At 44.2% G+C, this 12,839-nt stretch overlaps 1 protein-coding gene across 1 annotated transcript in view; it reads left to right on the top strand.

The window, feature by feature from the left end:
• The window catches only part of LOC142851897 (chondroitin sulfate proteoglycan 4-like), a 56,096-nt gene that overhangs the window by 22,356 nt on the left and 20,901 nt on the right, over positions 1–12,839 (top strand). The window contains exons 6-7 of the mRNA XM_075976048.1: positions 6,882–7,080; positions 11,043–11,174. Of these exons, the coding sequence (XP_075832163.1) occupies positions 6,882–7,080; positions 11,043–11,174 (331 nt within the window). The remainder of the gene's footprint in view (positions 1–6,881; positions 7,081–11,042; positions 11,175–12,839) is intronic.

Genomic DNA, 12,839 nt, shown 5'->3' with positions numbered 1-12,839 from the left:
CGAGTCGCCAAGATGTTTTCTGAGACCTGGCAGGTAGGCACTCACCTTCCGCCTGGGAAGAACCCAAATCCCAGACCCCCCAGGAGAAAGGAGGGCTCCACCACAGACCACACTGCACAAACAATTTAGACAGGGGACCCCTGCTATCATTTGTGGGGCGTTTTAAGCCAGTGTACAAAACTAGCTACCAGTCTCAGGTACAAGCCTAGGGCCAGGCCCCAAGTGGACTTCTCTGAGAAGAAGAATCTGCCATTCACTCCTATGAACTCTTCTGGACAGGGTTATTAGATGATTCGTGTGTATGCATATTAGTGAGAGGAGCCTTATTAGTCAAGGAGTATTCCATAACAGAGGTGATCAGTCTGAAGTAAGCTTGCTGTGAAAAACTTAGGGGAGTGTGGGAATAACTGGGGTGGGGAGGTATAGAAAGAGAATGATATCAAATATCAGCTCCACGTTGAGGTTGATTTTTGAGCATAAGAACCCCTCAGCATGATGCAATTTTGTTCTTTTGGTTTCCAGAGATAATACTGGGAAGTAGCGAGTATTTGCAAGCCCTGCTTATGAAACAGGCTCAACTATAAATATATAAATGTATCACTTAACTGATTAGATAATTCCTCATTTAATTCTTTCAATCATTCTTGAAATCAAAGGAGGGTTACAATAAATATTTAAGGCAATGAAAGGGTAAGTCACTTGACAAATACCATACAGTTAGTAAAAGTGGGTTTGAGCCTGGGTAGTCTGAGCTCAGAGTCACACGTTACACCTGCCATCCATAGTAGGAATTATCTGGAGGTTGCAGGTCCTATGGTTCCAAATCAATATTTTAAAAATATGTTAAACAAAATATAATATACAGAACCAAAATACCTGGTGTCTAATACACCACACACACACACACACACACACACACACACACACACACACACACACACAGAGTTGATGTGTAAAATGTACTAATGCTTTGGGTAATTGAAAGGCATTAATCTATGAAACTAGCAAAGACAGATATTTTTATATAAATGAGCAATGCCCCTCCATTTCTCTGTTTTTGGGAAAATGATCTTTGCGCATGTATGTATGTATATGTGTGTTTGGTGGATGTGCACATGTCTGTGGAGAATAATGTCAAGTCAGCATTGAGTGTCTTTTCCATCTCGTTTGTTTGTTTGTTTATTTGAGATAGCGTCTTTCACTGGACTGACGCTCATCTGGACTAGCCTGGCTGGCTGACCTATAAGCACTAGGGATCCTCCCATCTTCACCCTCAGTATTGGGATTATAGACACATGGCAGATAGACCTGACTTTCTACATGGGTGTTGGGGATTGTCCAACTCTTCATGCTTGTGTGGCATGCACTTTACCGACTGAGTCATTGTCTAGTCCTGAAACTTTATCTTTTATGGGCTGAGTCAAGTTCTAGGGGCTCATCTCTTGCAATTGCTAAATTCTCAACTCCTAGAAACTGATACCATAGGGCTATGACAAAGTTGTTCCCACCTATAACGACCTACACCCTATTTTCCAAATACTGTCAGGATTTTTTACTACGTTAAGAGTCCTCTGTCTTCCAAGCAGGGAAGCCTGCCTCCTGTCCTCAGCTTTGAAGTCTCCTTCATCATTCCAGCCCTGTTATCGAAGGCAGTCCCACCTGCTCATTGCCCCTGCACATGGCCTTGCCCTTCCCGGCTAGAAAGTAGGCTTGGATAATGAGCAGTAGATATCTTCTTTCAAACCAGCTCACTTTATGAACTGCTATGGTCATCCAAAGTCATGGTCACAAGGGAAGAAAATTAACAAATGACAAGTATTTAAATATCCCAAGGATAAGGGTAGAGTTTTGGGTACACACAGACACACAGACACACACACATACACAGTGAATAAAGTTGCCTAAAGGTTTCAGAACAATGTAGTTTTGTGCATTGAGGTTTTAAAGCATAATAATAATGTCTACTATCAATCTTGATTTAATTTCAACTAGAAAAGGAGCCAAAAAACAGCCAGGATTGGATTTATTAACTTAGAAACCCTATCTAGGCAGTTCATAGAATCTAAGATTTGCTATTATTTTCGGCCCCCCCAATTATTTTTGTTTTCAAAATATTTCTGTCTTTCCCACTAGACTGTCTAGTAACGATGGCAGATTAGCATGGAAAGGTCTCGGTCATATTGCAGGGAGTTCCCTGACTCAATCGCCAATAATATTTAAGAATTGTTGGGTCTGTCAACACATTGGGAAGTGAATATGGAAAGCACATGCACTAAATTAAAATAACAGCAACGAGAGCACATTTTCCAGGAGCAGATATGTAACTAGTTCTTCCCAAATTTAGGGGGTCATTTCTGACAGTGTCATTTCTTCTCTGTAACGCAGAGCAATTTGTTGGTGAAGATAATGACCACTTCCCAGTCACAGTGGTAGCTAGTAAAGACGAAGAATCTGTTACAGGGCAAGACTCTTGGCAGAGAGAGAGAGAGAGAGACAGAGAGAGACAGAGACAGAGAGAGAGAGACAGAGAGAGAGAGAGACAGAGAGAGACAGAGAGACAGAGAGAGAGAGACAGAGAGACAGAGAGAGAGACAGGGAGACAGAGAGACAGAGAGAGACAAAGAGACAGAGAGAGAGAGAGACAGAGAGACAGAGAGAGACAGAGAGACAGAGAGAGAGAGAGACAGAGAGAGAGAGACAGAGACACACAGAGAGAGAGAGAGAGAGAGCGCAAGTAGCAGACTTCGGTTAAGAGCCTGAGATCACAATGGCCAAGCATTCTTCTTTCTTCACAGTTACAGTGAAGGAACCCAAGGACCTGGAGGAAACAGGAAAAGGACACAACTTCCCAGAAATGTGGGATTAAATGTAAGAGAGGAAGTGATGGGTTTAGGAGTGGGTTAGGAGGAGGCTACTCCTATAATGTGTGCATAGGCCTAGGTTGCAGTAGGGTGGGGTAGGGGCGGTAGAGAGACAGGACTTGACCAAGTAATAAAGTTAGTCAGAGACAGAATCTGGGACAGAGGCAAAATGTGATTCCCACAAGTCATCAGATTTATATTTTGTCTTGTTTTAAATCACATTTATTTATTTTTATTTGGGGCATGGGAGGGGGCATGCATGTTCACCAAACACAAGTATGGAGGCCGGAGGATAACCTCAGGAAGCTGAGATTTTTCTTCCACTGTATAGGTCCCAGGAATCACACTCAGGACCTCGGGGTTGACATCAGGTGCCTTTACCTGCTGAGCCATCTCCCTGGCCCAGACTTTATGTCATCTCTGACCTCCAACCCACATTTTATTAAAACCTTCAGGTGATCTTATGTTGTCTTTCTCTTCTTACTCTTATCAGGGCCTGTAGATAAAAAGAATGTCCACTGGAGTCTGCTTTGGAGAAGGCCATGGGGGTGGTGGGAAGAGTCCGATGGCATCCTGGACTCTGGATGGGAGTTCAGAGCCAAAGTCCAAGCATTACCTCTCTAGCTCAGCATTTGGGGGCGTGCATTTCTCCTACAGAAACAAGACACAGCCTTAAATCTCCGGCCATTCGGGTGTGTTGCACGGCCGTTGGTGGCATGGTGGGATCATTTGTATTTCTACAAACCAGGCTCAGAGTTAGGCCATCCCGAGTGACTCCTTTGTATTCTGATCTAAAATCCATTCTTAAGCGTGCTTTTGTATTTAAGCATAAACAGTGATTTTTTTTTTTTTTTAAAAATACAGGCCACATAAAATTCTGGCCACAAGGGGGCTTCATTTCCCCATTTTCCAAGTTTCTGTAATAGAATACTATAATGTGTTGCCTTGTTTTTAACCCTAAAAATTGAACCATTTAGTTATTTTCCTATTTGGCTTGGACTGGCTTTAGACGGTCCTAGGAATTGAATGAAGGACCCGTATGTGCTAGCCAAGAATTCTCCCCCTGAGCTACACCCTGGCAAGTACTTATCACCCTGAACTGTACTTATCACTCAAAGGAGCTTTACAACCAGCTGCAGCGGGAGAAGGAAGATGCCATGTCAGTTGCGGTCCTGGAGCGCCACCCAGAAGGGCAGCGAGTTCAGAACGCTTTGCACAACTCTCCTGAGATCTGAAACAAAGGGCGGGGTCTTCAAATGTTACTATCACAACTTAGATGGCACTGGGTCATAGATAGACCCAGTATACCCCAGTAGGTTTGACCATGGGTCAGCTGCACTTTCGTTTATGAGCAAAGGTGAGTTTGGATGGATTGCCACAGGTTCCAGTGTTGTTGTCTTTAGATACTTATTTTTTGAGCCTTGGATCATTTTCTAATCTGAATTCAAGCATGAGGTCATTGCTGTGCTCTTCCCACCTATGTGGAGTTATTATGATCCAAAGCTGGGCACTGAACCAAGCTGACCTTAAGCAATGGGTTGCTAATTGGACTAAACTGGATGTGAAGAGGAAGGAAGATCGGAGGGTGTTTTGTGTTGAGCGACAGGTTTTCCAGTTGTTTTGGAAGACGGTGTGTTCCCGTGGTGAAAGGGGAAGCCCTGTTCAGCCGTAAAGGGACTGCAGTGGAAAATGGGCTTGGGCAGCTTTTCTGTGCTCCTGATTGGAAAAAAAACACAAGTGTTTACAGGTTATAGGAAAAGAAATGGTATCACATTCCCGAATCAATTTTCATTTCTGAAGAAATAAAAATAAGCCACATGGAATGATTTAAAAATGTAAAATCTGAAACTGGAATGACTGGGCATGGTATTTTGTTAAACACACCGACTTACATATTTTATAGGAACTGTGACCTTTCCACAAGTTAAATGAATCTTGTGATTTGAACATTCCATTAATTTTGTGTTTCCGGTAGACATTAAAAAGTTGATGTCCTTAGGGTTTGAGGTCTTTCTTGGAAGCAGGTGTTGCCTTAGGGTAAACTGAGACCTGGGCCTACTTTCCAGTGGGTGTCTATAGAGCTAGTCTTGGCAGGTCTGTGCCAAGCTGCCTCACACTGGCAAGGCCCCATATGTGCCTTCAGTCCCTCACCTTTCTTTTTCCTGTAACTCTCATGGACACCTGCAGTAGACTCCCAGAACCAAACCACTTCCCATCTTGCGGTGCCTTCAAGCCTCCCTTCTACCATTCTTTCTGGGGCCCTTGTGCCACCCACTGGCAGGTGTCCCTGCCTCTATAGACCATCATGGCTTTAGCCGGAAATTTTGTATGCCAGGTCAGGACTCTACTTGAATTCTCTTCCTGCCCTCAAGGGCAAGCTGACATTTTGACAGCGCATTTGACCATCTCTTATGTTTTGGAACCTCTGTCTTCTTTACCTTGCTTCTTTTCTTCCTGCCCTAATGGCCTCTTCACTACTCCTACCCCTGAGCTAACTCCAGTGTTTCCCATGCCATCTTCTTTTCCCACTCCTGAATATGCACATGTGTGCATGGCGTGGCTTCTCTTTCGCCCCATTCGGTCATCCTCCAACAAGCCTCCTGTTTTAACATCCGCAGCCCAGAATCCCCTTACTACTTTGTTTTGTCTTTTTCATGGTGCAGTGACTTTGTAACTCACCATGTTGCCCATTTCTTACTGTGCCTGTTGCCTCTTCTCTGTGTCCTCCTGTGCCCTCTGCTAAAGTAGGGGTTCCACAAGGACACCACTCCTTTGTTTCATCCACTGGCACACAGTGCAAGTGTCTAAACTAGTTACCGGCTCATTGTAGATGAATAATCAGTTCGGTTAACGGTTGAGTTAAGTTGTTTAAGTAAAGTGCTTGCCATGCCAGTATGAGGACCTGACTTTGGTCCCCAGAATCCGTATTAAAACACCAGACAGCTATGCCCCTGCATTTATAACCCCAGTGCTGGGGAAGTGAAGATGGGAAGATCCCTGGAGCTCTCTGGACAGTTAGCCCAAGGCTAATTTCTGAGCCCCGTGTCAGTGAGAGACCACTGAAAAGCAAACAAAGTACCTGACCCTGAAGAAAGACACCTGAGGTTTTTCTCTGGCCTCCCAGGCATGTGCATAACACACTGTACCTGCATGCACACAAATATGCATACACATGGGCACATCGTGCGCGCGCACACACACACACCTGAACACACACACACCGTGGAAGAGATGGGCATGAGGAGAGAGCAAGAGACACAGAGAGATGTGTAGACAATGTGTAAGGTTTTAACATAAGAGGAAGCCGCCATGTTTCTCAGCTAGGGTTACAGCTGTGAACTATTACTACAGCAAACAGCACAAGAACAAAGAAACCAGACCCTTGTTTTCATGTAAGACAGAATAAAGGGCGTAGCAAATGTGCAATGTGCATTTTTCCTCCTCAACCATTAAAAGCTGGTGACACCATTAGCTACTGAAAGCAATGCGTAGGTATCCTCAAAGCAACCTAACGAAGTCACCACTGCATGGTCTGAGATTCCGTTAGCTACTGAAAGCAATGCGTAGGTATCCTCAAAGCAACCTAACGAAGTCAACACTGCATGGTCTGAGATTCTGTTAGCTACTGAAAGCAATGCGTAGGTATCCTCAAAGCAACCTAACGAAGTCAACACTGCATGGTCTGAGATTCTGTATGGTGAATTTGGCATGTTCAGCACACAGGGTGCTTTGTAACCATTGGCTCTATCGTTAGATATACATCAGTTCATATGCATTGTTGGGTAATTAATGTTGAGTAAATAGTGAATATTTTACTCTAGATTGTTGGTCCCAGACATGTACGTGGCACATAGACATACATGCAGGTAAAACACCTATATGCATAAAATTAAAAATTTAAAAAGCAAATCCATTCTTTAAAAACTCCAGTGGACTGGTTTAGTTGTTTTTCGTCTTTTTCCATGGGACCCAGGATCGTGACTATGTGGGGAGACTGGAATTGGTTCTCTTTTCTTTCAGGTGTGGGTGAATTCTGTCACTGAGATAACCAGAGATGACCTATGTGCTGAAGATGGGGACTCTCCCCCACAGGACTTGGTCTACTGGGTCACTCCTCCCAGCAACGGGCACCTGGCTCTCAAGTTTGTTCCTGGCAGAAGCATTCAGAACTTCACTCAGGCGCAAATTGATGAGGGTCACCTCGTGTTTGTGCACTCTGGTAAGTCACAGGGCAGAGCAGGGTCAAGTGCATGTGCTCTGAGTAGCGAGTGATGCGGCCGTCATACCTAAGAGGTAAGTTCGTGCAGAGCAGGCACAAGAACACGTGCTCTGAGCAAGCAGTGAGTGATGCAGCCGTCATACCTAAAAGTTAAGTCCGTGCAGAGCAGACTCAAGAACACGTGCTCTGAGCAGTGAGTGATGCGGCCGTCATATCTAAGAGCTAAGTCCTTGCAGAGTAGGGTCAAGAACACACGTGCTCTGAGCAGGGAGTGATGCAGCCGTCATACCTAAGAGGTAAGTCCGTGCGGAGCAGAGTCAAGAACACATGCTCTGAGCAGCGAGTGATGCGGCCGTCATACCTAAGAGCTACTGACTGAAAAAACCACAGGATGCAAAAACTTCCCAAGCTCTGTGATTTTTAAAGAACATATTTAGGAAAGCTAATAAAACCACTGGAGCCTGCACATGCCTCCCCTGAGGCTTACTCGGGAGGGCAGGTAAGGTCAGTTCCCTTCCGTGAGAGCCATTCCTCCTACTCCACTCACAGACATAGCATCTCTCTGTGACTCTCTGCTCTTGCCCTGACTGTGAGACTAGCGTAGGTTGAATCGGACCTCAGCTTTTTACCTCCCTTCCACAAGACAGTATAAAAATTCTAAGAAAGGGCAGGGTCTCTTCTATCCTTAGCCCCTCAAGCAGCGACTAGAACATAGGAGATGCTTCATAAATAAAACTGTTTTGAACAAATGAAATAATTTTGAACACCAACTCTGTACCAGGTAATAACATTCTAGATGCTGGGGTCCATTAGTGAACAAAGCAGCTTTTGTACAAGGATTGTATTTATGAATGAATGTGTGTCACTGTATTTATGAGGTCCTGATGTTGGTTGGGAGCCCTTTCTGCTCCCTGTTAGTCATCAATGAATCAATCCCAACAACATTTGCTGAAAAGGTGGCCCAGGAACTTGGCCAGGCTGGCCTGGTTTTGTGTAAGTCTGTCCTTGTCAATGAACCAGGATAGGCAGCAGCTGAGGAGGCATTGGAAAGGAGCATAGGAACACATAGCCTGAAAGCTGAAATCGCATCTTTTCCCCGGTTCCTTTAAACTGTCTTCTTTGAGAATGTAGTAAAGACAAGAAAGATAAGACACCTAAACTCAGCGGCAGTGATGTCCCGATGATCTGTGCACCTAACACACAGCTGCCGGAAGAATCTGAACACAGTTGAGCATACGGATGCTCTTGTGTAGTGGTAACAGACTGGAGCCGGGGACTGGGGGGCTTAGATTTATTTCAACACTCTTAAACCTCTTCCATTTGTCAGGCAGCACAGGAGGTGTGGTCACACTGAATATGTCATTTCCCAAGTGCTCCTCAGTCCTCTGAGCCATACAGAGTCATGACCCCATTTTTGAGATGAAAAAACCTACAGCTGGGAAAGGCTCAGGGTGGTCTGCCCCTCAAGCTGCTCTTTCTCCCCCAAAGGGCATGGCGGGTTAGGAGACAGGGTTCCCATTTGCAATGAAGAACAGGAACGACAGTAAGCTCTCTGGGTTAATTGACTTGTCAGCTACCAGGTCAATATTTGCTTTTAGTAGCTAGAGAAAATAGCTTCTTTTAAAAAAGAAGAAGAGGAGGAGGAGAAAGAAGAAGGAGAAGGAGAAAGATAAGGAGAAGAGGAAGAGGAAGAAGAAGAAGAAGAAGAAGAAGAAGAAGAAGAAGAAGAAGAAGAAGAAGAAGAAGAAGAAGAGGAAGAAGAGGAGGAAGAAGAGGAAAGAAGAAGAGGAGGAGGAAGAAGAGAAGGAGGAGAAGGAGGAGGAAAAGGGGGTAAAGGCTAGGATAACATGGGGGCTAATTCATTATAATTATATTTCCTAAATGGACATTGAGACAGGCTAATTCTCGAAGTGACTGGTGCCCAGCTGCAGATGCCTCTGTTGCTGGAACCAGCTGTCTGTCTGTCCATCACCAGCTCTAAACAAAGGGGAAGGATTAATTAATCTTGCTTAGCATCTTACATTTGCAAAGTGCCCTGCTCTAATCTAATTCACCAGTCCGTACAGCAACGTAAGTGGTTTTGATGCAGCAAAGATGTCTGCAGCCAGGGACTCTCCATCCCTGGCCCTCCTGAGAGTACCTTTGGGAAAACTCAGAGCTCTGCCACGGAGAATCCACAGAGCGCCTTATATGTCTGCTTCCTTCCTGGTCCTATTTAGTGTTAGGTCCGACGCTGTCTGACAGTCTGTATTTGTTTTAATATCTTCTAATTCCGCCCCTGCTTTGTTTCTGGATTCATAAGGCGCTTAAAGAATTCCTAGTGGTAGAAGGCACTCTCTCTTTAATTTTGTGTTTCATTAAATACAACTTTGAAAAGTTATTTCTGGTAAAGCAAGCAAATGCACAACAATTGATTGTGAACCCTGTTAGGAGTTAGGCACACCCTGTGCCTTATTCTTTCCTGGACTCTGTCTCTTTGATAGTGACCTATGAATATGCTCTCTAAAAAAAGCTAAAACACTACCGGTAAACATTCTAGTGAGGATTTGGGGCCTCCTAGTGAGTTTTGCTTAGCTAAGAGGTAAAAGATGTCAAGTATCAACCGACCTCCTGTCAATCTGTGTTAATGAGGAAGTAGTTGTACATTACTGCAGTCTGACCGTATAGCCTTCCTTGCCTTATTTCCCCCTGGGCAACAAAGATACATTCTATCTAGTATATTCTGTAAGGGCATGTAGGCTTTTAATTTACTGCTAGATGGACGTTTTCAAAAAGTGGTGTGGATGTGGCCACCAGTCTCCCTGAGTAGAGACTGGTAAAGCACCGTGGGGAATTGGATCGATGCTGGTCCATCTCCACTTCAGCGATGTACATAAGTTAATTTTCCACTTTACTGGCATTACTAGTCTCTGACAGAGGAGAGAATGTGATCTCCTTGCAGATCCTTAACAAAAGTGAGGCCAGGTCTCTCCCTTCCTTCTCTTTGCACTCAGAATATGGTTAGCTTGACTTGGATATTTCTTTGTTAATTTCTCTTATCTTTTAAGATTATAGTATAATTACATAATATTCCCCTACTCTTTTCTCCCTTCCAAACCTCCCATATACTCTTCCCAACTTCCTTTTAAGTTCATGGCTCCTTTTTTCATTGTTATGTGCATGTGTGTATGTTTGTGTTTATTTTTTCAGGGCTGGCTGTTTGGTATTGGGTAGCCAGTGAGTGTGTTCTTCCCTGGGAAAGACTGTTTCTCCAGCTCTCAGCATCTGTGTTGCCTACAGTTCCTTGTGCAGGGTTGAGCTGGAATCTTCCCACTCTCTTTTGCATATTCCATTAAAAGTGTGGTGGTTTGTAGCAGTGGCAAGATGCTAAATATCCCCTTCCCTTAAGTTTTCATTTTCAGTATAAAGCTTTCTCAAGATTTCAAAAATTATTTGTGTGGTTATAGACATATGATACTTTATTGATATGGATTGATTTCAAAATAATAAAATACAGGTGATGAGCATTTTTTTTAATTTTCAAAAATTTCTCTGTGGTAACATCTATGCTTTGCTTTAATGTGTCAGAGGTCAAGGGAATCTGCTTTTTAACCTTTATAGATGTGTCTTAACTTTGTTTCTTGTCAGTAATGCAATTAAGTATCACTCAAAGTCAGGGACACAGTCTGAGAAATGATTTCATCAGTGTGCAGACACTGTGGAGCATCCTTACACAAACTAAGCAGGCTGTGACATCTCTGGGGGTGATGCAGTCTATGGGACCACAGTCCTACAGGCTGTCTGTTGTAAATCCAAATGTATGTGGTATGCAGCAGGATTTGATTTAGTGAGCTCAACGGCTCATTCACACACTACAAATTGCTATGGCTTACTTGCAGGGGACCATGGAGGAAGATGGGGTGAAGGTAGGTGACTTTTTCAGGATAATCAAACTGACCAGAGTGTATGTTCTTCTTTTGAAGGAGCAATGTCAGGAGGCTTTAATTTCCAGGTTACTGATGGTTTGAATTTTGCACCTCGGCAAATCTTTAGAGTCACCGCCCGAGCTCTGATCATTAGCTTGGAAGTCAACAGAGGATTGAGCATCTTCCCAGGTAAGAGGCTTAGGGAGTGTTTGGAGATGGTGGTGGAGTGTTTTCCTATCTATTCGTTCAGAAAACCCACGTGTATGGCATAAAGTGATGTCCCTTACTGTGGAAGGACTTTAGATACGTCTATTAAGTCCCCACCCCCACAAAATTCCAGCAGAAATTTGACAGCAGCAAGGCAAGGCTGGCACTCTGCAACCTTTCTGTCTCTCCCCTCGCCTCTTCCCTGGAGAGGAAGGACTGGAACGGGGCAGTGTGAAGGATTCATGGGAGGGGCTGTCTTTACTATCTTTGTACTTCCCCCTCCTATAGAGTCCTTACAGACCCCAAATCTCTATTATTTATGCATTTGGAGCTACATCTCCCTTCGCCCAGGCTGGTCTTGAACATGTGACCTTGCACTCCTCATCTTCCCATCTGTTTCCTGAGAGCTGGAATTACAGGCTTGCATTACCATGCCTAGTTTACACGTTCCTGGGAACAGAACCAGGGCCTTGTGTATGCTAAGCAAGCACTCACCAGCTGAACCTCATCCCTGTCTCTAACTTTCCTCAGACTTATTTGCATTGTGAATAGGAAGGTCATCTGCAGCACCTGGGGCCTGCCTGTGTTTTCGGTTAGTGCTGGCTTTGAGCGGCTGTTTGCCAATAATCTAAGCCAGACTGATACAGAAGAAGCTGTGACCCACTATGTGGCAAACACTCTTAGGAAAGGGGAAAGATTTGCACAATGGCAAGGGAGAGAGAGAGAGAGAGAGAGAGAGAGAGAGAGAGAGAGAGAGAGAGAGAGAGAGAGAGAGAGAGAGAGAGAAAGCTGGGGTTCGTTATTTCCAATAAAACAACAAGACGGAAACAATAACATCTCAAGATGGCCTGAATGTTGGGAAAAAGGAAAGGCTAGGGCAGTCCTGCACTTTATAACCTATTTAAAGGACAGACATTAGCAATCAAATACAGATGGAAAAAAACAGACATCAGCAATCTAATATAGATGGAAAAGGACCCTGGTGATCTTATTAATTATGGTCCAGCTAGCCAGCAATCCTAAATATAGCAGCAGTGCCTGCCTCTCACTTTTTATACAAATTGCATGCAAGTCTCCGGACTGGGACTGGATCGTCTAAAATGTTTTTAGCTTTATGTATTTTGTTTTATGTGTATGGGTGTTTTGTTTGTATGTTTGTCTATGCACCATGTGTATGCCTGTGCCTGCGGAGGTCAGAACAAGACATCAGATGCTCTGGAATGGAATTGGGGTAACAGAGAATTGTGAGTCACCATGTGGGTGCTGGGAACTACTGAGCCATCTTGTTTCCTTTTTTATTTTTTTTTCGTTTTTTTTTTTTTTTTTTTTTTTTTTGGTTTTTCAAGACAGGGTTTCTCTGTGGTTTTGGAGCCTGTCCTGGAACTAGCTCTTGTAGACCAGGCTGGTCTCGAACTCACAGAGATCCGCCTGCCTCTGCCTCCCGAGTGCTGGGATTAAAGGCGTGTGCCACCACCGCCCGGCTCTTGTTTCCTTTTTTAAAATCTTAGTTGGTCTTAAAGTGGAACTAGCTTGGGATCCACAGGGCTGGAGGCTGCACCAGTATTTCAGTGCTTATGAGCCAGGTAATATGTTCTTGGGAAGCTGGCGGGCTCTGTGACTTAAAGAGGAAAGAATACAAATTGCCAG

This window comes from Microtus pennsylvanicus, chromosome 6 (assembly GCF_037038515.1).
Source record: "Microtus pennsylvanicus isolate mMicPen1 chromosome 6, mMicPen1.hap1, whole genome shotgun sequence".
NCBI lineage: Eukaryota > Metazoa > Chordata > Mammalia > Rodentia > Cricetidae > Microtus > Microtus pennsylvanicus.
Note: the sequence above shows the minus strand (reverse complement) of the source record. Positions and strands in the feature narration are given on the sequence as shown.